This window comes from Sceloporus undulatus, chromosome 4, assembly GCF_019175285.1.
Source record: "Sceloporus undulatus isolate JIND9_A2432 ecotype Alabama chromosome 4, SceUnd_v1.1, whole genome shotgun sequence".
In the NCBI taxonomy this organism is placed as follows: domain Eukaryota; kingdom Metazoa; phylum Chordata; class Lepidosauria; order Squamata; family Phrynosomatidae; genus Sceloporus; species Sceloporus undulatus.
The window spans coordinates 228378001-228405090 of NC_056525.1; the positions used below are offsets into that span (position 1 = coordinate 228378001).

Genomic DNA, 27090 nt, shown 5'->3' on the forward strand with positions numbered 1-27090 from the left:
AAACTGAGACATTTTAAAACCCACTGAGAAAACAGGAATACAAAGGGTTAATTATGGCTCATTGGTGGCACTAAGAGCAAATACAAATGTTTTCAAATCCATCTTTTTCAAACCCACTCCTGAGCCAAAGCTGACTTGTATTTTAGATGGTAATTGCGATTAGCAACCTCTGCCCTACCTACCTGGATTTCTACTGTTCTTTTATCAAGCATTTTTGAGCTTTTCATTTGTGTTCCAACTGAGCAAATTGTTTATAAGCTTTCCAGCAGATAATATGTCATCATTTCTTTGTTCTCTACAGGCCATGAAATACACTTAATACTAAATAAATGTTCAATCATGGTGCTAGCCATAGCAGTAGCTATCCTCATTGCTTTAGTAATTTAAGAACAGTAGCAGCTCCAAAACATGGAGCATGGCAAGCTATATTGAAGATCCTTGTATGATTTTCCCTTTTGCACATTGCTTGCTTTAGCTTGTTTTAATAAAGCTATTGTGCCCTTTCATCGATCTCATAACCATGTCACATTCTATTTCCTCCCCTAGTTAGCCTAGGAATATTTGCCTGGAATTGTTTCATGCTATATATTTTCTCAGAACAGTTTTTCAGTATTCTGCTGTCAAAAGTGCTATTTGTTTCTGGAAAAATAAATGAACTGCTGTGCCAGACTACACAGAAAAGTGTAAATTGAACACCGAGGGCAATATATTCTATATAGCCATCTTTCAGGTTTTTTATTATTATTTTGCATACTAATCAGTGAAAATACAGTGATTTGCAGTGCTGAAAAGAAAGAAAGGGGAATCTTTGGGGTTGGCTGTACACTGTGTTTTCTTGCTTTCTTTCAATGTTTGCTGCAAACACTGGCTTAAACATTTATCTCTTTGTTTAATCAGCATGAAGCTATTACATCTATTCTGGAGGAGAATGCTGAAACATGGGATAGGATCATGCTAGCCATCAGTTTAAAATAAGGTAGCACAACTTCTAGGTACAGCCTCCTGACAGCAGTCATTCAGCCTATTATGGTGGTCTGCCATGAAACAGACCCCTGCAACATTATAATGCAGGTTTCCTAGTCTATTTGGTGCACCACTATTTGAGCAAGCCTAGGTAAAACATCATAGCAAAATAAATAAAATTACCATATATGTGTGGGAGAAGTGAGCAGACACAGGTAGGGCTCAGAAAACATATATATGTCAGAAAGGCAAGAGTTTTAAGGTGCAGTATTAACTTATCAAAAAAGAGTAACTATACCTTTCTCTGAGTAGAGTGGTGAAAGGCAAGAGCTTAGTCCATCCCACCTTCTCAGTGGAACCTAAAAGAAGCACTAATGTTTTCTTTACATTAGTAAGCCGAAAAGAGCCACTGCTATTTTCCCACCCAGGGATTCAAAAAGGTGAGAAACAGCATCATGGTGGAAAGAGTAGAAGAAATTGGTGTTTCTTTTAGGTTCTCCTGGGATGGACTAAGCGCTCGCCTTTGGCCATTCTACTCAGAGAATAGATTGGGGTGTGTGTGTTATGTGAGTTAAGGTACAGTACTTCCATTGTCCCATAGGCACTTTACAGAGCAACCAAAAAGGGTGCTCTGTCGGCGCCCGTGATTGCTGCGCCAGGGAACCGCAGCGGACAAACCGTGCGGTTCCCTGGCGCAGCAAAAAGAGCCCACAAAAAGTGAATTCTTTTTGTGGTGTGGAAATGATGCCACAAGGCGCCAATGGCACACTTGCATCATCATTTCCGCACCGCGACGTGTGGACGCTAATCATCTGCGACGTCAAAATGGCAGCACCCATGTGTATAGGGCGCCGCCATTTTGTATGTGCTTGGCACGTACTAGGGTTAGGGGCATCCGGAAAGGACACCCCTTCCTAACCCTAGTATGTGCCGAGCACGTACTTTTTGGCGGTGTGTAACCCGCCATAGATAAATCAACCCAGGTCTCTTGGGTCAATTGCATTTACATAATTCTAGACTATAAAACCTTATAAAGTAGTTATGTAAGAAAGTTTTCAAATAGGCCAAGATGGGGGAAAAAAATTCTAGATCTTTTAAATATTTATAGAAATTAAGGCATCACTACAGGGAGGCTTTTCACATTAATTTTATTTCACAATACATAAAGGGATTCCTCATCTCAGAAGCCCTGTACTTCATAGCAAAGCTTTATTCCCAAACACTACTTATGAGAAATTAACATAGGGGAATTCAAGACCACATCACTCCAAAGGTCAAGAGGAACACAGTTGCAGGCTTGCATAGAAATAGAAAAACACTTAGGTGGCATTTCTGTAATATAGGTTTCCACTCAGCTACATCTAAGATGTTAGTTTGAATAGTAAACCCATTTTAATAAATTTTGTCACTTCATGCATCAAATGACAAGTGTTTCTTTTTGTTTTTAAGAAAAAAGCACACAAAAATATTAGCTGTTGTTAACAAATACCAACCAAAGCATCTTTTCAGTCCCCAAGGGAGCTTCTATTAAACTGCAGATTAAAAATTGACTTTACATGATTTTTATACATCCTGTAGCACCTAGCCAAGGTTTTAGAAATTTGCAAGTTAATTTTAAGACATATTTTGTAATTATTTTACTCTGTATACTGCATAATTTTCACAAATATGGGTCAGTACATACAGGCATGAAAAGTTGGCTTCTAGCCAGCTTGGGAGTATCACATATTCACAACACATGCCCCCAAGATACCTGGAAGCAAGCTTCACACCACCCAGCTGCCCACATGGCAGTTGACTTCAGGATGCTCCGGCGGCACAATGTTTGCCTGTCAGATGCTGCAGGAGTGCTGTAAAACTGCAGCTGGGCAGGAAAAGCCAGGTTTTGAGAGCTCAAAAGGAGCTGTGTTTTGCAAAAAGGTGGATTGGGGTTGTGGTGTGCAGTTGCTGCAGCCTGAATCCAGCTTTCACAGGGGTGGCTTCAAGCCACTCCTTTGGGGCAGTCTGTTTCACCTGCAAGTCATCATTCTCACCCTTTCTGGACTACAAAACATATAGCAATCAAATGAACACAATTTTAAAATCTGAAGTATGTAGCTGAATCATATCCAGGAGTAGACATTGCAAAATCATGTGATGCATTTGAAGCTTGAGGCACAACAATCTTTAGGTAAATCAGGAACAAAAGCGGGTGACTCTTTTAGAAACATAAAATGTAACAAGAATCCATGTATTAAATGGCACAGGAATGAGGGGGAGGATAACTAAACAAGATTCTCTAAAATAACAGTTTATATTTATATTCTAAGCATTCTGTGTGTGTGCGTGTGTTTGAAGATTATCTACTGCTACTTTGGAAGGGGGGAGAATGGGGTCTAAGTTAGAAACACTGCAAATAAGCATCTTGGCAAAAGCCTCATGAAGCAACCATGATGAGCAATTCTGAAAAAGACATTTAAAATGGAAGAATGACTGACAAAGTCCTATCCACAAATGGTGGTGGGAATCAAAGAAGGGCCTAAATAAGGTTTAGACATGTTTTAGGTGGCTCTGCAAGGAATTAGTCCACATGAATTTTGAAGCTGCAGAATTACTGAACCTAATACAACTCAATTTCTAACTGGGCACCTATAGGTTTTCATTAACAAAATTAATAACCAGCACTTTCCATTGTATTTTGAAATGAAACGGAAAACCAGTGTAGCTATCCAAGAACTACAGAGATATACCTAAGTCTATATCTTAGTCCCCACTAACACCAATTAGTGATCAAGGTGCTGTACTTTGTATTTAGTGCAGTGAATAACATTATCAGTAGAATAAAATAAAATGGAGATTTGCACCTCATGCAGAGAGTATCAATCCAAATTTGTAAAAAAAAGTGTTTACCTTGACATGCTGGGACAGGTACATCCCATGCATAGTATCCATTGGGAGACTTCCTGCACACGGCAGTGCTTTTTCCAATTAGCCGAAATCCTCGGTCACAAGCCCAGCGAACCACACTGTTGAGCTGCCCACCTGTCTGACTGACAATGAACCCATGAGGAGGTGACTCTGGAGTACTGCAGTACAGGGCTTTAAAAAAACAAACAAAAATTAAGAATGCATAGGATTTCATCTTGCACACAACATTATTTAACAGCAAACATTTACAATACTTGGTGCTCAGAACTGTTTAGCAGCAGAGGTGAATTGGAAAAGCTAACAAGCAAAGAAATATCAAGTTAATTCTATCACTGGTAAAATGACAAAGCTCATGGCGTAGTACAAATGCCTTTGTAGTTTTATAGAGATGGAGTAAAGCAATTGTGTCTTGCTTATCCTAATGAAAAAGGTAACCATGATCTGTTGTCAGTCAGTAGGATTTACCAATATTTGTAATTACCAGTTCAATGGGTCTACCTCAGTTGGGATTAACAAAACAACATCTAGCAATGTGCTTGTACTGTGCATAATTGGATTCCCTTTTGAAATAAAGACCATCTTACTGCTCAAGTTAGGATCTAGTCATTCATTTATTTTCTTCATGCACAGTGTTTGTGAACCCTATTTCTTTGCATCTGATAAAATTTACATGTGTTAATTACAAATGTTATTTATTTACACTGTGTCAACATTTAAGTTCAACTTTCTGTCTGAAGATTCTGCACATTGTAATTGATACTTGTTTTAACATGTATCCAAGATAATTAATATTAGTAGGAAGATCAAGAAAGATGACACAGATCATTTTCTGGATAGAGGGAATACAAATGCAGCTGGCATGAGGTAGAGGACGGGAAGAATTCCAAAACATGGTGAAAGCATGGGAATGACTGCATAATATTACAGTTTGAAAAAAGGAGGCCTTGCATGGTTTATACTCTTATTCTCACTTGACTGAGTTGTGCATGGATATAGACTTCTGCTTATAAAACTGACAGTTACTTTCATTATGTCTTTTTAGAGAAGAAAATGGATTTTGTACTCTGTAAGGGGATCTTGGAAGATAATCCAGATTGTTAATTTTACTATAAAACTTTATTTTTGGAATAGATCACAAGATAGCACTATAGCTATGAATTAAAGATGGGCTGGAGTGGGAATGCTGTGCTTTCTTTGTTTCTTTCTTTCTTTTCAACAGCATGACATATGGATTCCTTTTAAATAATGCTTTTGTTTTGTTTTTTAATAATGGATTTTCAGAAAAACTGATAAGAGGAGGTTTCCTGACCTGTCTGATTTCATGTTCACAAGGGCATAGTGACCATGAGGTAAATGACTAGTTAAAGGACTCTAAAGTGTACAGACAGCACTTGCTATAGGCTTAAGTAAACCCTCTTAATCATGTAACCTACAGATTTTCAAACATATTGGGACTTTTATTAAAAGAAAAAAGGATTTGAGGTAAAACAAGGATAATATCCATCCAAAGTCTGGGACTGTCTGAATTTATCTAAACTCTTCATAAAACTCACAATAACATCCATGTGAAAGGTCAGTTATAACTTTTCTAAATGAGGATGTAAGCATGGCTGTCATAACTTTCCTACAATCTGTCCTATCTATAACCTCAGATCACTGGCCTAGCAAGACCTTAAATTGCCATTTAAATCTTTGTGAGATACAAAGCAAATCTGCATATTTCTTATGAGATGAGACATCTCAGTAAATTTGTGAAAATCCAGAATATTTCTGTAAATGTGGCATTCTTCAGGGGTATACTCAAATCTAGGAAATAAAGAGGTAACGGGAGCCATCTTTGCATATAATGCAATAGGTGGCCTACAGGCTGCTGTGAGGTACTTTGGCTGTGGATATTCTCAGGGTAGTGGAACAGAATCCTGGTTGACTAGATATTTTCACCAACAGAGCAGTAACTTAGTTGTACTTTAATATAGATAGTTTAGAATATCCTTGAACCCCTTTTTGTCAATTTGTAATCCTGTTTGTCAAGCTCACCTAGAATTTAGTTTCTTGGTTTTTCTGAAGGGTAGTAAAGCAGAATATTTTTTCACATACCTATATATCTTATCCTGAAACCTTTCTTGTTTGTGCCATGGTCTGCTGACCATCGGAGAAACACTTCATGGCCAGTACTAGTTATGTTTAGCGTTGAGGAGTAATCTCCACTTAGAGAAATTAGCAATGGACTGTGACTATTTGGTCCTTGAAATCAGGGAAGGAGGTAGAGAGAAGAAAAAGGAAGGACTAAAATTAGAGGTATACTCAAGTTGTCTCCAGAAGAGATATCAAAAGGTTAAAATACATCATAGTCACAAACTACATACTGCAAATGGCATTTTACATAATGAATTAATGTAATCAGTGGCAGTATAACCCATATGCAAAATACAATATACCGGTTGGAAATAAATGTATCACCCAAGGTTGAATATACTATAGTTACCATCAAACACCTCAAGTATATCAAATTCCTTTTCTGTCTGGAAGAATTCAAAATAAAGACTGATATTGTAACCCTTTTCCACAGTAATGGTCCATGCACACATTTGGAGGTTTGGATAACTATCCGGATAGCCAGGGCTCATTATCACTCCAGTTGAATCCAGGCGCAGTTCATTTGCAGGACATAGTACTGCAAAGTAAAGAAATTGTGTTATAAAAATTCAGAAAACTGGAAATATACAGGATAGCATTTTTAATTTTTGGATATCCTATATGCATCAATACCTTTCCTTCTATGAATGTAAAATATAAATAACAATAAAGTAATGTAGGGAATTTGTAAATGCATTGCAGTTTTTGTATTTGATTTCTTCCCTTTGTCCTATGTGAAACATTTGAAATATTCCTTACACAGTACAAATGATTATCCATTAACACATAAAAGATCTCTAACTCTTCCCTACATTTGCCCAAAATGAAACAAATTTTGCTAAAACCTTGTTTCTTGCAAATCAAATACAGAATGTGGCTTTCTTGAACTATCTGGTTATTTTTTGTGTAGCTAGTGGAGTTGAAATTTCATTGCCTGGATTTCATTACTCTTTGGCTGCTTCTGCACTGCAGATATAATCCAACTTGACATCACTTTAATGCTCATAGTTCAGTGCCGTGGAATTCAGGGATCAGTAGTTTTCTGAGCTCACATGACCAAAGGGAAGAATGACCTCTGCCTGCGTTGATCATCCTCATGGACAAGAACAAAAACATCTTGACAAAATTGAGGCCTGTGACTCTCAAGATCCTGATTTTTCCTTCTCCTGTGTGATTTTTAACACCTTTCCCTGGTGAAGAAGCCAATGAAGTTTTGAAAGCTTGCATGATATACTTTGTACATCTTTGGTTAGCCAAATTAAAAAAAAAAGGTGTTTATGGATTTTAGATGTTACCATATTCATTTGATTTCTACTTCAACGATAACCAATTATACTATAAAGATTATAACATAGAATAGTAGTCTAATGCATCATAGAAGCAATGTTATGGCTGCATAGTCCTAAGGTTTCAAACTCTCATATATATATATATATATATATATATAGAAAACATAGTTTTTTGTCAGCAATTTCCAGTATGTCAATGAGGCTGCAAAACACACTTAAAGCTCATTTCAGAACCTCTACCTCTGCAGATGGAAAGTTGTTATAAGGTTTTGCATCTGCATTAGAATGAACAGAGTTTAAACTTTGTGAAGTTAATAATCCTTTATTAGAGAATTTTGTGACTGAGTTTATACCAACTGAGTTTATATGAAATAATGGCATGGTTTAGCAGGGACGTTCCCTCCACACACTTTGGAACTATTGATATCTACAATATTAAATTTAATTAAGCCCTCATAAATAATGGGTTAACAGAAAAAAGGTGTATGTTAGGTTAAATAAAAATCTGGATTTCTTTAAGGATTTCATAATGCTTCAGTATTTCAGTCTTTTGGTCTTCAACCACTGAACAGGAAAAATATTAACTGTTAGATTTGACACATTTCATTATAATCTCTGAACTCTCTGAAATTTCAAGAAATTTTACCATGATGAACATGTTCTATACTGTTTTGTGACTCTGTGGAAAACTGAACCTTAAGAACTTCCTTTCTAATCTGGAAATTCCATTGACAAGGTGGCCTAAAGTTACTCATGTAGCTTGATTGATTTGATTATTTTTATAAGGAATATTTTATAAAACAAGTGGCCCATAGGAAGCATTAGAGAGGTCTTGCTGATTAACCTTCTCTTTTTCAGTGACTGGCTACAGGCAGATTCTGATTTTGGGAAGGGAATGAGATGAAATTATATCCTTTACTTGCTATAAGCAAGTTATGAAAATTATGCATGGACAATATGACTGGAATGCCACACATTAACCGTGTATGCTGTCCTAAATACTTAGTGGGCAGAAAATCAATATACAAATTTTATAAATAAGTTAATGTTTTATGTTGCTAAGAAACTAGGTTAAAAATGAGGGAACACCTGATTCAGATTCCACTTCAGCCATTGAATCAACAGACTTGGTCAAAACATTTCCTCATACAGTATTTAAATCTTTGGTCTTTAATATATAGATCATAATACTGACCAACTTTACAAGATTGTTGTAAATGTTATAATAAAATAATATGTGCAAAATATTTTTTTAATTCTAAATTTTTATTGAAAGTGCTCTGAATGTTGGATTAGGGTTTGATTCCCTACTCAGCCATAGAAACCCACTGGGTAGCCTGCGACAAGTTATACTCTCTTAGCTTCAGAGGAAGGCAATGACAGATGCCCTTTGAACAAATATGGCCAAGAAAACTACATAATAGGTTTGCTGTATGGTCACCATAAGTTGAAGTGGCTTGAAAGTGCACAACAATAACAACAACAAAGTTTTATATCAATGCTAAGTAATAAATATATCCGCTGTAAGCAAATACAAACTTTGAAAACATATCACAAGACGTGAGTAATACCAATAGGGTGTATATATAAAAAGAACACAGAAAACCTTGACAAGCAGGAGGTGCTCCATCCATCTGTAGCCTCTCTCCCAGTCTACATGTCAGAATCTCATTACCAACTAACGTAAAGCCTGGTAGACACTGGTACCTTATTATGTCCCCTATTTGATTAAAAAACAAACAAACAAACAAGCTTGTAGTTAAACAACAATTAGTTTGGACTTTTGGCATTGACAGTAGCATTGATTAATGAAGTACCTTTCCCATGATATATAATGTGTAAATGACCAGTAGCGCACCAGCCTTTATTAGAAAGAAGAAATGTTGTGGCAAATGAGCAGCCACATTTATCATTTCCTGCCAGCAATGCTATTAGTGTGACTCACACAATTTGGAAGGGTGCTACTTTGCAGGGAAAGGCAGCAAGCTGGTGTAGACTGAAAGCTCCTTATTTTGTAGTTGTCATGGCAGTAATTAACAGCCATCAAGTGTCTTTATACCTGCTGTCCTTCTTCAGCATAATATATATAGAGTTTAGATAATGGAATTAAAACTACAGGGCAAAATTCAAAAACAAATTTCAAAATACATCTCATTTTTTAAAAAAACCAACAACCTACTTATATGCAGTACTCAATAAATCTTACAACAAACCATAGACTTATAGACATAAGAGACCTCAAAGGCCATCAAGTCTGACCTAACCCCATGCCATGCAGGAACATACAATCAAAGCACCCCCGGCAAATGGCCATCCAGCCTCTATTTAAAAATCTCCAAAGAAGGAGTCTCCACTACTCTCTGAGGCAGCATGTTCCACTGTTGAATGGCTCTTGTTGTCAGGACGTTCTTCCTAATGTTGAGGTGGAATCTCTTTTCCTGTAGTTTTAATCTTTGCCTTAAATTATTTTGGATGACATAGGTCGCAGTTTTTGTGGTACTACATTTTCCTATGTATTGGAAAGTTTTCCTTATGGGGCTTGGCTTTTTATCATCAAGTCCAGAAAGGGCTTTTTATCATCAAGTCCAGAAAGGGCACAGTCTTAAGCAGCTATATATGTAGCAATAGCAGATGTATGCATATGCAGTTAATGAGTGTTTAAAGTTTTTACAGCAGGTGATCATCCGGCTGAACAAGCAAACCAGTTTTTTTTTTTAAAAAAAATAAAATAAAATGGCCTTGCCCATTCAGACTGGTAATTAGCTTCAATAAAACCTTTTAGATTGCCTTTGGCTGCATTCACAGATTTTCCTCATCTGCACAAATTGTTACCTAAGAACACAGCCAAACTGCCTTGGCCAGATGATGGGGTCCACAGAGTGCAGAAGGTTTCACAGCTATAGTCAACTGAAGGACCATAAAGCTAATCAAAATTGCTATCAATCTCAATATATTGGAAATAGGGCTGTTCATCTTGGATATATTTAGTTGGGTCCCAGAATGTGCTCTTTTGTGTCAGGGAAGGGGTGATTTTTTTGTTTGTTTTAGTTAAATCAGTTTTGAAAAGTTGACTTTATTTCTCTTTGTACTATCCAAAACAAAAATGTGACTTTTCTTATGCAAGTCAATTCAAGTAATTATAAAATAAATACACTTTTTAAAAAATATAGTGGGTTCGATCTAATCTGTTATGGTAAACAGAATGACTACACTCAGAGGAACACTACGGAACTCTGTAGAATGTGAGAGTGTGAGAAGATAGATATGGGCACAAGAAAAGTAATGTAGATTTTCCACAAGATATCAATCTTCCCAATACATAAGCTGTTATTCCTTCTCCATTCCTTAAATAACTTGCTGGATATGGTATTGGGGGTGGGGGGCCAACAGCAGTATGTTTCGGTAAGGTTCTGCCACAAAGGGTTGCTATAGGAAATGCTTCTTTTCAGAGGTTCAGTTACTTCCCCTGTCAACCTTCAGAGTACACGTGGATTGCTGGACACAGTCATGCTTACTTCATTACAGACACATTGTACTTCTGTCCCCGGAAATATTCTCTTCTAGAGACATTTCACAGCTTCTCAGTACAAACTAAAAATACCCTATCTGACTATGTGCCTTTCTACTGCTTATCTATCTATTCCACTGCATTTCCCTTCCTGTATGGTTTTCAGTACTTGTCTGGCCATTTTAATCTATCCTACCATCCCAGCCCATTATCTTTTCCATTGCTTTTCTTTTTGGTGAATGTTTTGTACGACTAAGTTACCATTGCGTTAATTTTTGGGGTGGGTGGGAAGAGTCCCCTTGCATTCTTATCTTTACGATTTTTCTTACTCTGCCAACCTACTCAGAGTTTTCACTCAAGAACATGGGGAAACTCAAATCAATGCTAGAAGAAATGATTTTAAATTGTTTTCTCATTAATTATTTCAAGGATGATAATTTTGGTACCAAAATTAAATCACTCTCTTGTTTTAACAGAGAGACACTGATGTAGATTGAAAGTATTTTCCCTTCATGAATTTGTAGGAAGGAATAACCAATAAGCCTCATCTCTTGTATTGCCATTCAAAATGACAGAGATTATTCTACTCCGTATATTTAGCAAATTTCATAAAAATAAAGCCCAGAAGACAGGGAAGGCTTTCCAAAGACAGCAAAAAATTCATTATTGGACCATAATGTCCATGAATTTTAATAGTTACCCTTCATCCAGGCAGCTGCTACAAAAACCAAACCCATCCAACAGTCACGGTTTCCATTTTTCTAAATGTTTGATTATCCAGATATTTCTAAATTCTCCAGAAACTTGAATTAAATTGTAGACTTATTTCTAAGTTTTCACTTCACTCATACTAATAAGAATTTAAAACATCAGAGTGGTGCCCATTCAACAATTTTATTTTGGGGAGAAAATGCATGTTATTTTTGTTTAGACTGACTTTACCTATTTCAAATTCATCATCCTCAGTCAGGATTTCAGCATTTGGCACAGCAGGTGGTGCCTGACAGACTCGGAGTTGATATGCTGTGAAATGTAGGAGAAACATTATGATTAATATGTGGTAGTATTTTATAAGATAACAAGAAACAGAAAGTCATAATTCAGAGGTGTTTGGAAGGTTAAGGCAACAGAAATTATTTTTTCAGAGTTTCAATTTCCATGTCATTTATTTTTTAAATTATTAAGGGTAATCTCTCAATTATTACATACAGGCATGCTTAGCTAATATGGTGGGTTAAGTGAATATTGTCTTAAAGCAAATCATAGCCTTTCCTCTCACTTGTCAGTATATATAAAAGTCTAAAAATGCACTTAAACTATCACGTGTCTAGTGTATAATAGTGCTAGGCTATTTAGTGCCTTTGAAAGATGCAAAAGCATAGTTAAAAAACAAAAAAATTGCCAGCATACAATACTGAGACATGACATGCACAAATGTTGTAAGCAGGCTGAGCACAAAATTTTGCTGTATTGTATAATTGAAAACTGTCATATTAGTGAAGTGCATAAGTGAAATGGGTAAGGCATACAGCTACTAAAGAGCATAATTCAGTCTTATTCTGCTTTAAGAACAGCATTCAGATAATGTGAAACAATTAATTTATTCTGCAGCACTCAGGCCACATTTGGAATACAGTTTAGGTCCCATATATTAAGTATGGCCTGAGACAGACAAGCTAAAAATGCCATGCTGCCGCTGATACTAAGGTTCCAGAGTGCATGCTCTAGAACCCTAGAATGTGCAGGCGGCTGCCTAATGGTGGCCTCCTGTCCACAGGGAGCTGCCATCTTGACATAAGCGACGTGCAACATATAAATGTTGCTGCGCATTGCTTACATCACAAGTGCATCCTAAAAATAACCCGTTTTTTCCAGGTTCTTTTTGGGGCAGAGGGATGCCGGGCAGTTTGGCTGCTCCAGCATCCCTTCACAGCCAAGCAGACTGCCATCAGCCTGCCCTTTTGAGATGGTCTGTACCAGACCCAAATTAACAAATTCGATTATGAAGATTTCCATACCTGGCTCAAATGTGGCTAAAATGTCCCTGAAACGTCCTTAAAAGGTGGAGGAAGTGTGCTATCTGGAAGCCAGGCACACTTCCTCAATCATCAGGGAAACATTGCTCCATCCTTTGCGTCCCTGAATTGTCCCAGAGGATGGATTTCCTATGAACGCAAACTTTGTGTTCATTAGAAATCTACTCCCTTGGGACAATTCAGGGACGCTAAGGAGGGAGCAACGTTTCCCTGATGACTGAGGAAGTGCGCCTGGCTTCCAGACAAGCATGCTTCCTCCACCTTTTAAGGATGTTTCAGGGATGTTTGAGCCACATTTGAGCCAGGTATGGAAATCTTCTTTGTTGACAATAGGACATCCAACACATTGAAGGGTCTGGAAATCAAATCCTGTGAGTAACAGCTGAAGGAGCTATATACATATAACTAAGAAAAAAAGAAGGTTAAATAGTGATATGACAGCAGTTTTCACAAATCGAAAGGGCAGTGATGCATAACATCTTCTCTACTGTTCCAGTGTGCATGATTAGAACTAATGAGTGGCAATAACAAGGAAGCAGATTTTGGTTCAACTTGGGGAGAAAATTCTAACTATCTAAGCCTTTCACTAGTAGAATAGGCATTTTTTGCAGGTAATTGACTCTCTTTCACTTTCACTTTAAACAGAGGTTGGGTTGGATCCTACACTGGTTCTGCAATGGGTTCAGTTTCCAAAGCATCTTCCAAGTCTAAAAATTATATGATCGTAAATGGTATTCTATTATTTTCTTTTCTGGGTCTTTATTGTTGTAAATTATTCCTGAGTATTCCTGAGTCTGACCTTATGGGGGGGGGGGGGGCTGTTGTTTTGTTTTTACTAAATGAATGTCAAGCTTACTCTATTATTATTTTTCTTTCCCATTTCTAGCTTTTGTAATGCAGTGCTACCAGTATTTAATCTCTCCTATAACCAGGCATATGACTACTGTGCCTATCATGTGAGAAGGCTAAATAGCAATTATTTAATATATCAAAGAGTTCAACTGCAAGTGAGCAAGGAAACCTTTTATAGATGAACGGACATGCACATCTTCAATAGGCAATCAGAAAATATGTGATACTAACCATGATAACTCAGCACAAAGAAACCACTTGTTGTGAAGTCACTGTGGAATTTTATGAGTATCTGATTTGAAGTGCTGTAGACCGATTCAAGTGCTGTGTTACCACTAAACTGACCAATCTGAGGTGAACTTTGGTCAGGCCCATCCCTGAGAAGAACAATCACAAAGTCAAAACAACAATTAAATATATGTGTTAAGCCAATAACACAAATATATAGATATACAGTAGTACTCAGTTGCTTGGGGTAAGAATTCAAGATATACAAACAATAAAGTGGAAACAAAGAAGGTGATGGGAAGACTGACTCTTGTTCCTTAACATTTGGAGAAGAGGTGAATGTGATGCCAGGCAGTTGTTTGCTGGTGAAACTGAGACTGAAAGGGGGTGGACAGATGACCTAGCTCTATTTAAGAAACCTTATGATACCATTGGTTTCCCCAGAGTGTCAATAAATAACAGGCAAAAATCTCAGATAACAAATTGTAATTATTTTATTTTGTTTTTCACCTGCAAAATAAAAAACACTTCCAACTGCAAAACTACAGAAATATATATAAAGAACTATAGTAGCATTGTGGTGTAGTGATTTGAGTGCTGAACTGTGACTCTAGAGACCATGGTTTGAATCTCAGCTCAGCCATGGAAACCTACTGGCTGACCTTAGGCAAGTCACACACTATCAGCCTCATTGGAAGGCAATGGCAAGCCTCCTCTGAACATATCTTGCCAAGAACATCCCATGAGAAGCTCTCTTTAGAGTTTCCATAAACTGGAAACAATTTGAAGGCACACAACAAGAAGTAACAAAGTAGCAGATGTATTGCCACAGATCCTGGACAATATAGCCTAATGCATGTGTGAGCATTTTAAATAAAATAAATACACACACATCCCCCCCTCTCTTAACAATTACAAAGATAATCCTCTCTTCCCTATTTCTCCCTATGCTCTAAAACCTTTGAAATATGTCGGGGGTTGGGGATCAGTATCTGCTTATTTTGCTGTGTGTCATCCTCACCCTAAAGTCTTCAAGTAAACCAATATGAAAATGAACCAGCAAACTGTCCCTGCTGATTTAATTCAATTTCTTCCTGTTTCAAGGAACTCTTTTCTATTATTTTGGACTGCTTCTATCCTTTTACGACATGCGAAATTACTCCAAAGTATGTGGATATCACAGTTTCATGTTCATAAGTTTTATGTCAAGTGTATTTTACAGATATTTAATGTTCTGAATATAATGTTTATGGAGCATTCAAAATCTCCCTCTAACATTTAGGTGCAGTGCATTGCATACAGATGTTAGCACTTTCTCATAACCATAAGATTTGTGGTCATACATAGACAATAAATACTGACATTTGGAGGAACATAAAAATTGCAGGCCATTTAAAATTATGTCATTCTTAATGTTCAGGTAGAATTTTAATCAGCTCAATAGTGGACAAAAGGTTCATTAAAAAGAAATCATGTTCTTTTTATCTGTTCCCAGAAATATCTATTTATCTATGTGTAGTTAAAAAAAAAAACCTAGCAAGGAAACTACTAATTCTTTTCTTGATTTTCATCAAAGATTTAACTATTTCACAGGAGGCTTCTCTATTTATTTATTTATTTATTTATTTATTTATTTATTTATTTTATTTCTATATGCATTCTCTAAGTGCTCATTTGAAGCTCTGAAAACCCATGTCATTTTTTTTTTTTTGGCAATATTGCATGGAAAACTGATTTAAAGCAAAATTTCTGACAGAAATGTAAAGTACATTAGATAGATTCAAAACAACATAAGAGCCATGCTGAATCAGAACAACAGTCCACATAATACAGGGACTGTATGTGGCTTGGACAGGTGGCTTGGAGGGGCATTTAGCCAACTCCTAATAAGCCTGGGGCCATGGTGACTGAACAGTCCAGTTCCAAAGCAGGCTATATTGCCATGATCCCAAATGAGCTGCCGACAAGGAGCAGTTTTTCACTTAGGAAGCTTCAGAACAGTTTCCAGCCACATCGGGGGCATGCGTCATCTGCACACCCCACCCCCAAAGCAGCCAGAAGCCACTTCTTTTGGCCCATCTGTTTCAGGCCACAGTTCAGCAACCTCTCTTGTGCAGTGGCTGATCAGATACCTCTGGGAGGCCAGAAGCTGGACAAGAAGACCATGCTTTTCTATTTGTTCTCTATTTGTTTTTTTCCAGCAGTTGGTTTTCATAGGCCTTTTATTTCTGAAACTGATACTGCATATAATCATCACAATTAATAGCGAAGTTTGTGAAAATTAGTGTTTGGACTACTACTCCCAGATTTTTGCCTGCAATTACTAAAAGAATCTGGGGGGTGCTGTCCAAAAAAGGAAATTTTCCACACCCTGACTTATTATTTTGGACTGCTTCTATCCTTATATGATATGTGAAATTACTCCAAAGTATGTGGATATCACAGTTTCATGTTCATAAGTTTTATGTCAAGTGTATTTTACAGATATTTAATGTTTTGTATACAATGTTTATGTTGCATTCAAAATCTCCCTCTAACATTTGGGAGGGAGATTTTGACTGGTAGTCACTAATATCCTTCACAAATGTATTTAATTCCCTATATTTTCCTTGAGCTGTTCATCACAATCTCATTTTCCCTTTCTTATCACAACTTCTTCAATTCCCATCAATAACATTCAGATTTTTTTGCTTCAGCATGCATCTGTTTACATTTACTTTTAGTGAATTCTATGCAGCCATGGGTATCTGAGGCAAGGAAAATATGGTAGTCTATCCTATTACCTTATACAGTGCACCTCCATCATATGTGGGCATACCTTATGCGGCTTTCAGCATATGCTGAAAGCCACACTGGGAAAAGGGGCAGCATTAAAGGAAGTGGTGGCTTGACCGTGTTATGAGAACACCTGTTTCTACCTAGTGAAGACAATGGGGACTTTATCACAGGAGACTGTAAATCTGCAATTAAAACTAGAGAATAGCACTTTAAACAATATTTATTTTAGTTAGTCTCAAAGATGCTAAAAGATCTCTCTACATACTGATTCTACAGACTAACATGGCTATATATGGAGCCCTGGTGGCGCAGTGGATAAATGCCTGTACTGCAGCCATTCACTCGAAACCACAAGGTTGCAAGTTCAAGACCAGCAAAAGGGCCCAAGCTCGACTCAGGCTTGCATCCTTCCGAGGTCGCTAAAATGAGTACCCAGACTGTTGGGGGCAAATTAGCTTACTTGCTGTTCACCGCTATGATCAGGGGTAGGCAACCTTTTTGAGCCGGGGGCCCGGTTGCTGTCCCTCAGACAACTGGGGGGGCCGAAGCCAAAAAATAAATAATTAATTTTTTTAAAAAAACCCAATTAAATATATAAATAAACCGGGACAAATGTAGGGCAAAATTTTCAAATGGAGGACACTTTTTTTAAAAAAAATGGAGGACACGCGAAAAAAATTGCTGATTTTTTAAAAAAATGTTAATATAAATACATGTTTCTGAGGCTTCTATAGACAATTGCCCCCAAAAGACCCCAGCGGCAATCGGCGGCAGGACCAGGCTGGGGCTGGTTCCAAGGCCTTGCCGGGCCGGATCCGGCCCGCAGGCCGCAGGTTGCCTACCCCTGGCTATGATCTTTGGAATAGCGGTATATAAATAAAAAACAAAAAAAATATCTTTGAATTCTATCTTCAGCAATATTTATTGCATGACATCATTGCCATTTTGTCACTGCTTGGCTGTTAGAGCAGCCCTTTTCATTGATGCAGAGCACCTGTCAATATGTTTCCAAACACACTGTTATGCCACTTGTCCTCAATAGCAGTTTCACTATTGGGCAGCCATATGGTGTCAGTGTCTCCTTCTCTGCCCCTCCTCCCTGCCCTCTTCACCCTCACTAATCCAAAGCAGGCTATTTTTCTTTTTGAAACTTTCTTCCCCCCCCCCCCCCCCCCAGGAGAAAATTATGATCTCTTCTTTGGCAGGGTCAGAAAGACATTGCAGACATTCCCCACCACCATGAAGGTAGAAATGACAGTCTTCTCTTTCTTCTTTCCAAGGAAGAAATGAAGAGAAGACTGACAATTCTTCTTTGGCAGGCTCAGAGGGATGTTGCTTTAAGGTGGAATGAGAAAGAGAATGCGCTGAGACAGCAGATGCTACAAAAAGTCCCTGCTGCACTATTAAAGAAAGGTGTAGTGACAAAAGCAGCAAGCCCAGTATGTTTCCATTCTATTTTAAATATACAGTTGGGGCAAGCTCAGGCAAGACTGAGGCTCATGTAATATAGTCCTGGGACTAACTGTCCAGCATTCCAAACAAGATGCCTTTTGTTTTTTGTGGGTTTTGTGGGCTATGTGGCTGTGTTCTGGAAGTTGCAGGTGAAACATCAGGAATAAACTCTTCCACAACATGGCCAAATAGTCTGAAAAGCCTACAAAAAACTATGGATGTTGGCTGTGAAACCCTTTAACTTCACACAAGATGCCTTTTACCGATTTAATGCAGTCCAATAACCTTTTTGCCAAAAGAATGAGATGTGAAATTAACCTCACCATCTCAGAGCTCAGACATCATAACATCAAGATTATGCATGAGTCTCTTTTGCTAGTTTTCAAAGAAGCAGGTCTGAGTAAAGGAATGAATAAGGGGATAGTTAAAAATTAAAACAGTGTCTCTCATTTGAGCACCTGAAACAGCTTCTGCTAATGCTGCCTGCCATCAAAGAGAAGAAGGCTAGGGGGGGATGTGTGGCTAGAACTGGTGCAAGGCCACTTGAGTTGCTCTGTGCCTCCAGTGTCCATTTTGATTTTTGGCAGATAATGAGTAGGGTTGTTTGACTCTATTAAAACCCTTACTTGATTTCTTGTGATGACTCTATTAGAAAGGGAAGCTGTTTAAATTTCTCTTAACATCTTGATGCTGCAAAAGATTTTATGTATGTAGAAGGGACACTATTGCAATTTTTGTAGATCAAAATTCAACCCTTTGAAATGTCCACAGAAGGCCAACAGTTATGAAGATTTTTTCCAGGAGATGTATGCTTTTTTTGCACTCCAGTATGCAATTATATCCATTATCCACAAGAGTAATGCATGCTACCCTTTAAAAACAATTTCTCCAAGAAATAAATATATGAACTCATGAAATACACTTCTCTGAATATGTCCCAAAAAGTCATTGAAATGTTTTACACAATCATGATTATAACAATCTAGTGTGACTGTTTATTAGGCACAGTTATTTCTTTAACATTTTCAGCAACACTTGATTGACATCTTTTCTTTGGTTGCAAGTTTGGATGTACATAAAGCAGCACCAATTCAGTAAATGTGGATAGTTAAGTGGCAAAGCAAGATGATCAGCCTCCAGCTAGAGGAGACAGCTGACTAGAATAAATATAGTTTGCACATGCTGTGGGAACTGTGGGCAAGAAAAGGAAAATTTCTGCTAGACTTTCATGGCTTTCCAGCTCAGTGTAGTGCTACCAGCAGCAAGTTCTTGCCGATGGCAACAGTGCCAAATGAGGATAACTGCAGCCTGAAGAAAATGCCCTGACAAATGAGGCAGAGATACACTGAATCATAACTGCATATTTTCCCTTCTTTCTTGTGAACAATTTTCTCTTTAACTTCAGCTACATTCACACAACTGGTCATTCCCCCTTGCTTTTCAACTATCTTCCTCAGTTTGTCTTCCCTCTGTCTCAGGAAAAATTACTCAAATCATTATTTTCTGATCAGGATTTTGAATCTAGATTTGTGTTTTTGTGTCCATTCATTCTCTCCATGCACATGAAGAGAAATTGTAAAAGTGTACATTCAGTGCATTATAGAGCTGCTTATACTTCTTCTTCTTCTTCTTCTTTACATAATAGTATATAGCCAAAACAAGTTACTCAAGTCTCTCCAGTGAATGATATGACATAATAGTAACAAACTGAGATTCTGTTGCTTTGACTGGACTAAGTAGCTAGTTTGCTCTAGATTTCAACCTATCTACTTAACTGTACCTAGGAAATGTGGTCTTCAAATGTACTTGATCACTGTACACTTGTTTGCTGAACCTGTGAGCAACTTCCGTTTAACCCTTTTACTCCATCTATTAGTGGGCAGTCTAAATGTATAATAAATAAAATGGATTTCAGAACTCATCAGCCTAAATATCCTAAATTCACCAGATCCATCTGATCTTTGTAGCTAAGCAGGGTTAGCACTGGTTAGTACTTGCATGTGATACCACCAAGGAAAACCAAGTGCTGTAGGCTATATTTCAGAGAAAGGAACTTGTAAAACCATCTGTAACTATTCCTTGTCCATGAAAACGCTATGAAGTTTATTGGTCACCATAGGTTGACAGAGAATTCGATGGGACATATACAGATGTTTGGGAAGCAGTTACAAATGCAGCACAATCTTATATATGCTTTCATGGAAACAGATATTATTATGCTCACATAGGCTTACTCACAGGTAAGTGTGCACAGGATTTTTATATTGATCATAAACATATTTGACATATAACAGAAAATGAAGAAAAAATGCCAGTGATTCAATTCTGGAGGTCAAATATGGAATACATCTTACTATGTTTAGCTGATTTATTGAAGATTAAAAAATATTTTCAGCCAATGCTGGAATAATATGTTGTACCACAAACCTGAAACACTAATACATATCAAAAAAGGACAAAACCCTCTTGTTCGTATGTGTTACATACTATAAATGTATTAATAATCTTAGTCTATGCTTACCAGACAGTTATGAAATCATATATTGGTTCTGTCTGAAGTACAGTAAAATTGATATAAATTCCATGCCCAGGTGGCACTTTTACAAGCCAAAAGCAGTCTTGGAAATTTGGATATTCATCAGGATAGCCTGGAGAATATATGGTACCATTCATAGCAGTTATATTTCCTCCACAAAGAGCTGAAAAACAAAGCAAAATAAACTAACAATGATTATGCTGCAATATTTCTGCTTCTTCTTTTTTTTAAAAAATAATAATAATGTAAAGTCAAAAAGAAATCTGACCTGAAATTATAAATGGCAAGAAGCAAATACACTACTGAATTTTTATAAAGTATAAAGCTGCCATTCTCAATCTTATTAAAAATGACAAGAGGCAATATTATGAATATTCATAAAGTGCCTAAAATATGCTGCTCCATGCACAGTAAGCACCACCTTAAAAATGATAATAATTAGAATATGATTGCCATTGGGTAGTGTAGATATAATGCACTTGATTTTTGAACCACGTTTAAGACATTAAGAATGAGAGGTTGAGTCACTTGCTTCCTCGCTTCAACAATCTTTCCCTAAGTGTGTGAACTTGTCTCAGGCTGCATCTGCTCTGCAGAAATAGCCCAGTTTGACACCACTTTAACTGCCATGGCTTTTGGTTTGTAGTTTTGTGAGATATTTTGCCTTCTCTGTCAGAGAGCTCTGGTGCCATAACAAACTACAAATCCCAGAATTCCAAAGCAATGAGTCATGGAAATTAAAGTGATATTAAATTAGATTATTTCAGCAGTGTGGATGCAGTCTCAGATTCCCAGCAAACTCAGCTATTTTGTAATCCTTCAGCAACAGTTTACTTCCTTAACTATTCCAGTATCTCAAATCTTCTCATTCTGCTCAGTTTCTCTGAATGTTTAATGACAAAAGAGATAACATAGGATAAATGTATATGAAATAGCACAAATCTACTGAAGACATACCTTCACACCTTGGTAAGGGATGGTTCCAGTTACGACTGATTCCATGAAGACAAGTAAGTGCTGAGTTCCCAATTAAAGTGTAGCCTGGAAAACACTCAAATGAAACTGTTTGTCCTACAGTAAAATCAGTTCCAATGACAAAACCATTGCGAAAGGGACGTGGATCAGGACAACTCTGCAACTGATATGCTGAAATAAAATAATAAGCATCATAATCTTTTATGAGATTAACCAACAAGGTTGTTCCCTCCCTAAGATGTAATTTTGCATGTGAAAAATAATTATACTGCCCCACTCCCAAAAGACTTTCTGAAGTTTTTCAAAATATTATTATGCTGGATAAACCCCTATTATCCATAAAAGATGAATTTAGGCACTGGACAGATGGAGAGAAAGGGGCGGCAAGACACTGTGCCTTTCTGCCCCCGACGGAGGACACAGCAACCAAAAGGTGCAGCCTCCGGGAGCCCTAAAAAGAACCCACTCGTGACAGGTTCTTTTTAGTGTGTGTGCAGGGCCCCACTGCCGCCCTCACATGCACCAATTATGTATGTGTGACGTGGTGCCATTTGGATGTTGTGCTGTGCATACATCATCATGGAAGCCCCCATGTGGATGGGGGCGAGCCATGATGGCATTGGCAGTAAGCGGTAGGACTTGAGAGTGTGCGGATGCAACGCTCTCCCAAGCCCTAAAATCAGTGCCACACCAGCACATAGCGCCAATCTGTACAAGGCCTTACTTCTGTGAACCAAGTAGTTTCCTACAACTCTCTCTATTTCTCTCAATCACACCTGTAAACATGCAATTTTTTAAAATAAAATAAAAACACAATAATAGAAGACACTCAATGCCCACTTTTATGGGGAGGGGGGGAATATATTTCTGCATCACTCAGGACTGGGTTGAAGACATTATTACACTCAGATTATGATGAAACAGGTAAGTTTAGCACTTTGGACATTGACATAAACTAATTGAGAAATAGCTAGTTTCAGAACAGTGATATAAACTGTGATCCAATGGTATCATATATAGTAGTATCCAAACATTAATTATGGTAACTCAATCGAGAATCTGCAGTCTAGATCAATACAGTATGTGACTTTCCAATAATTATCTTTGCAGATGTCTGCACAACAGTTTGAGAAATTTACAAATTTTCATTTTATTTTACGTTTTCTCCAATGTAAATTCAATCCATCACATTCGCAAATCACTTTGCACTTTTAATGCCCACATGCCAATCTGTATGAATTCATGCATGTTTCTCCTAGTATACATATTTTACACAATTTTGTGTTACATTCTTTGCCCCGTTCCTAGAAGTTCAAGCAGCAGCCAAGATTTACCCATGTGAATCCACTCTCCATATGTTTCCAGTCTCAGTAGCAATACCTATGCCTTCATAAATAATATTATTTTCCCCTACAGCGTGTTATCTGATTTTTTTAAAAGAAAAAAAAACTATTGATATTTCATGTACAAATAAGGCAGATGGAATCCAAACTGCTACTTTATCCTAGCCTTGTTGGTCAATGACCGAATAAATTATATATGTGTGTGTGTGTGTGTGTGTGTGTATACACACACACACACACACACACACACACACACACACACTTTATTCTAGCTTAAGGCCAAGGTTCGCTATCTCAATGAAATATTTGCTTTTACTTCCTTTGAATTTCATGTCTCAATTTTACACAACATACTTTTTGAAATTGCTCTTAGTTTCAAAGCAGGTTCATTTGGTCACAGAGAATGTTAATCTTTGAGAAAAGAAAAAAATTGAGTAAATGTACAATTCTCTGAATTCTGTGTATACTGGGATGCAGACCTTCAGGTTGTACTAAAGGGGATAGAAGGCTTATGGATATTAAATTTATCATGTTTTTATTTATGCACATATATGCATATACACATGTGATGTTGCATGTATATTGTCAAGTACATAAACAGGCTTCTGGAATTATCCACTGTCATAGCCAATGTAACTCTGCACGATTAGATAGTATTTGCTTCCTGTATATTATGGCGAGTTAATTTTTACCAGCCAAGTAGTGTGCCGTTCCAATGCATATATCGTAGCATGGGGGTGAAGCAGACTGGTGGCTTGAAGCTGGCTTAGGCAGCCTCAGACCAGTTTCCAGCAGCTCCGTAAGCATGCGTCACCTGCACATCCCACCCCAGGAGTGGCCGGAAGCCACTTTTTTGGCCCATCTGCTTTGGACCAATACTAAGGAGAAAATTTTAGGAAGATAAACAGCAAGATAGAGTAGTTGGGAAGAGCAGCAAAAGCTTAGTGATCTCATTTGTGTGCATAGAAATTTTTCATACAAAATCAGAATCACTATTAAATGTAATCCATTATTCCTATATGTAGTAAAACTCTGGGATCTATTACTAAGCCTTTAAAAAATGACGGTTAATTGAACCAGCTCTATACTTTATAGCTATCACAAAACCATTAGCTACCTATGGTTTGTGTAAAATATGGTCTGTACATAAGCCACACATATTAGAAATTCCAAAAATATCTAGTTAAACGTACTCACCTTGATACACAATATGAAATCCTTGCTTGTTCTGAGAATAATCACTGTGAAAATATAAACTAGTTTCATGTGTGGTACTGAAAAGAGAAGATGGTAGCTGTGGGCCACTGAGTCTCCCAATAACTGTACTGATATCTGTTGATCCACTTCTTACTTCCAAATAATCATGTATTGTTTCAGTTGAAAAGTTTGCAAACTGTAAGTGGACACCTGAAAAATACATTTGATAATGACTAAGAAGGCATGACAAAAAATATCTGGCAGTTAGTAATTATTGCTATCATAATCATGCACAGAAAATATAAAAACACTGGAAAAAATTGTCAAGAAGATGCTATATTACTGAATCCACATGCATCCAGTTTTCTCTCACACCCTAATGCCATCTACAGTAGGTGGCATTTTTGCACAGAAAACAGTTTCCTGAATAGAAAACAGTTTCTGTGCAGAAAATAATAATACTATGCATAAAATACTATTTTCTGTGTGGAAAATGCTGTTTGCTGTGCAATGAAACCCCATGCATATTTATTTATTTATTTTTGTTCAGAACAGGTTTTTCCTGCCACTTGAGAAACCAGTTTTTCAAACTTTCTTCAGCTATTTTCAAATATTCATTTCATCCATCTGTATTGGGAACAGTTTCCAGAAGCTTAGCTCTGGGAACTAAGTTCTGTTGTAAATAATGAAACGAATGTGCTCCAGCAACATTCACAAGTGCCAAATGTTTGCAAAGATGACCTTGAAGATAAATATTATATATGCCTGTTTATTAGTTACATTCATATCTCAGTGATGTAATTCTTCTTATTATTATTATTATTAACCTTTATTTATGAAGCGCTGTAAATTTACACAGCGCTGTACATGCAATCATTTTAGTTAGACGGTTCCCTGCCCTCAGGCTTACAATCTAAAAAGACATGACACAGAAGGAGAAGGGAGTGGTGACGGGAAAGGGTAAGAGGTCCAGCAGTTCCTCTCAACCTCTGAGGCCTGGACCAAGGCAGATGGACTGAAGGGAGGGCTTGGCTTCAAAATGGAAGGTTAATCATTATCCAGGGAAAATACATACTCACAAGTAGGATAATACATATACAGTACATAGCAATACAGGAAATGGATCAATAAACAGTCAACAACAGAACATCAGATAATAAGCGACAATTATGCGATGCCTGGGAAGGCTTCTCGGAACAGGATGGTTTTCAACTCCGTTTTGAAGCTGGTGAAAGAAGTGATGGCTCTTGCTTGTGGAGGAAGAAGGTTCCAGGAGTGAGGGGCAGCAAGTGAAAAGGGGCGAATCCAGGCCGGGGCAGAGGAAATCCTGGGCTGGGACAGGATTTCTTCACTAATTTTCCTCTTGAAGAAAGCAGCAAGTAATTTTAGAAATCTTCTTCCTACATGAGAAAGTCTTTGAAAACTGCAGTTTTTGATTATTATTCACAGTTTGGGACTTACTCTGCACAAAAGTTTTGCATAGTTGTATTGCACAGAAAATAGCATTTTACGTTAAGAAAATGGCCTTTTCTGCACAACTCCCCCCCCCCAAATATTTCTTTTTGCATTGAAATATTATTTTCTACATCGAAAATGCTGTTTCCTATGCAGAAAATTTTGAATAACACAACCACATGAAAGTTCTTAACACTTAAAAAAGCATGGGGTGTGTGTGTGTGTGTGTAAAATGAATATCCTCCACGTCCCTATCATATTGGTCCTTTCCTCCTGTGAATGTGAGGTGATATACATGGGTCTCCTCTTCTGCATTTTAATTCATAGGAACCATAAGGAAGAGATAAATCAAATAATTGTTTAGAAATGGAAAGAATATCACTGGTTTGGAAAAGGAGATGCTTCTTCATTAGATGGGAATATCTGGCACAAGGCACAGTCAGTAAAAAGGTATTCTGCTTAATCGCAACTAGAAGTATCTGAGAGGTTCCCAGGACACTGAGTACTCATGCACAGCCGCATAGAACAGGGCAGGGTAATTGTGTTAGGTGCAGAGCCACTTTTTACACTGGGCTCTTCTGGAGTTCACCACTATATATTTTTAAAGAACCAAAACTGTTCAAAATTGGGTATTTTTTGATGTTGAAGATTACAGGAAAGCCTTGTAGCCTAATAAAAACACTTTTTTTTGCATCTAGAGGTCAAATAAAGGTTAGTATGTGGATAATGGAGATGTTCATGACCAGATAAAAAGATCCTTGAGGGGCCTTCACATACAACTAGGGCAAATCTTCATGCAACCCATTTTATCTGTAGTATTTCAAATGTCTTAGTGTTAACATCCAGGTCTCTAAAGCCCATCAACAGCTCTTTGGAGCTTTGCAAAACAACATATAGAAAATAAGGACAACTATTTCAAAAAAGAAATCATATGTCCACTGTGCATGACCTCTATTAAAAATTAGCATAGAAGATCCCTATGATGCATAATCACATGACTGTAGATTCTTCAAAGACAGCCATATGCATAGCGCGCTACAATAATCCAGACATAATCTAAATTTGTTGAGGCATTTGAGCACTCTAGCTGGGAATACTAAAGTCCCCTTCATTGTGAATCCAAGGATTACATAGGATGGACCCACATCAGTTAAAACTGAGGGACAGCACTATAATTTTGTAGTGTAAAGGTGCCCACACAATTTTGTTTTATTTTATTTTATTTATTTTATGCTGCCTTTCTCCTAGAAAGGAACCCAAAATGAATACATTTAAAAAACGTATTACAAAACAAACATAGTCAAAAATTAACAGCATACAAAAATTAGAAAGCAATCAAGTCATTGTAAAATGTGAAAACAGTTCATGTACACAACACAGCAACAAATAAAGCTCCAGATAATTATGCAAGACCCATTCCCCTCTTCTCTTGATC

General features: G+C 37.3%; 1 protein-coding gene across 6 annotated transcripts in view; it reads right to left on the reverse strand.

Annotated features, from left to right (window-relative positions):
- LOC121928362 (CUB and sushi domain-containing protein 3) overlaps positions 1-27090 on the reverse strand; it is an 810382-nt gene that overhangs the window by 43166 nt on the left and 740126 nt on the right. For all 6 annotated transcript variants that reach the window (XR_006103494.1, XM_042462948.1, XM_042462947.1 and 3 more), the window contains 9 exons: positions 24201-24410; positions 21643-21831; positions 20671-20848; positions 13923-14068; positions 11746-11826; positions 8902-9015; positions 6356-6544; positions 5968-6114; positions 3853-4041 (listed from right to left, as the gene is read on the reverse strand). Coding sequence is in view for 5 of the 6 variants with exons in the window: in XM_042462948.1 (XP_042318882.1) it covers positions 3853-4041; positions 5968-6114; positions 6356-6544; positions 8902-9015; positions 11746-11826; positions 13923-14068; positions 20671-20848; positions 21643-21831; positions 24201-24410 (1443 nt within the window). In the remaining variant the exon portion in view is untranslated. The remainder of the gene's footprint in view (positions 1-3852; positions 4042-5967; positions 6115-6355; positions 6545-8901; positions 9016-11745; positions 11827-13922; positions 14069-20670; positions 20849-21642; positions 21832-24200; positions 24411-27090) is intronic.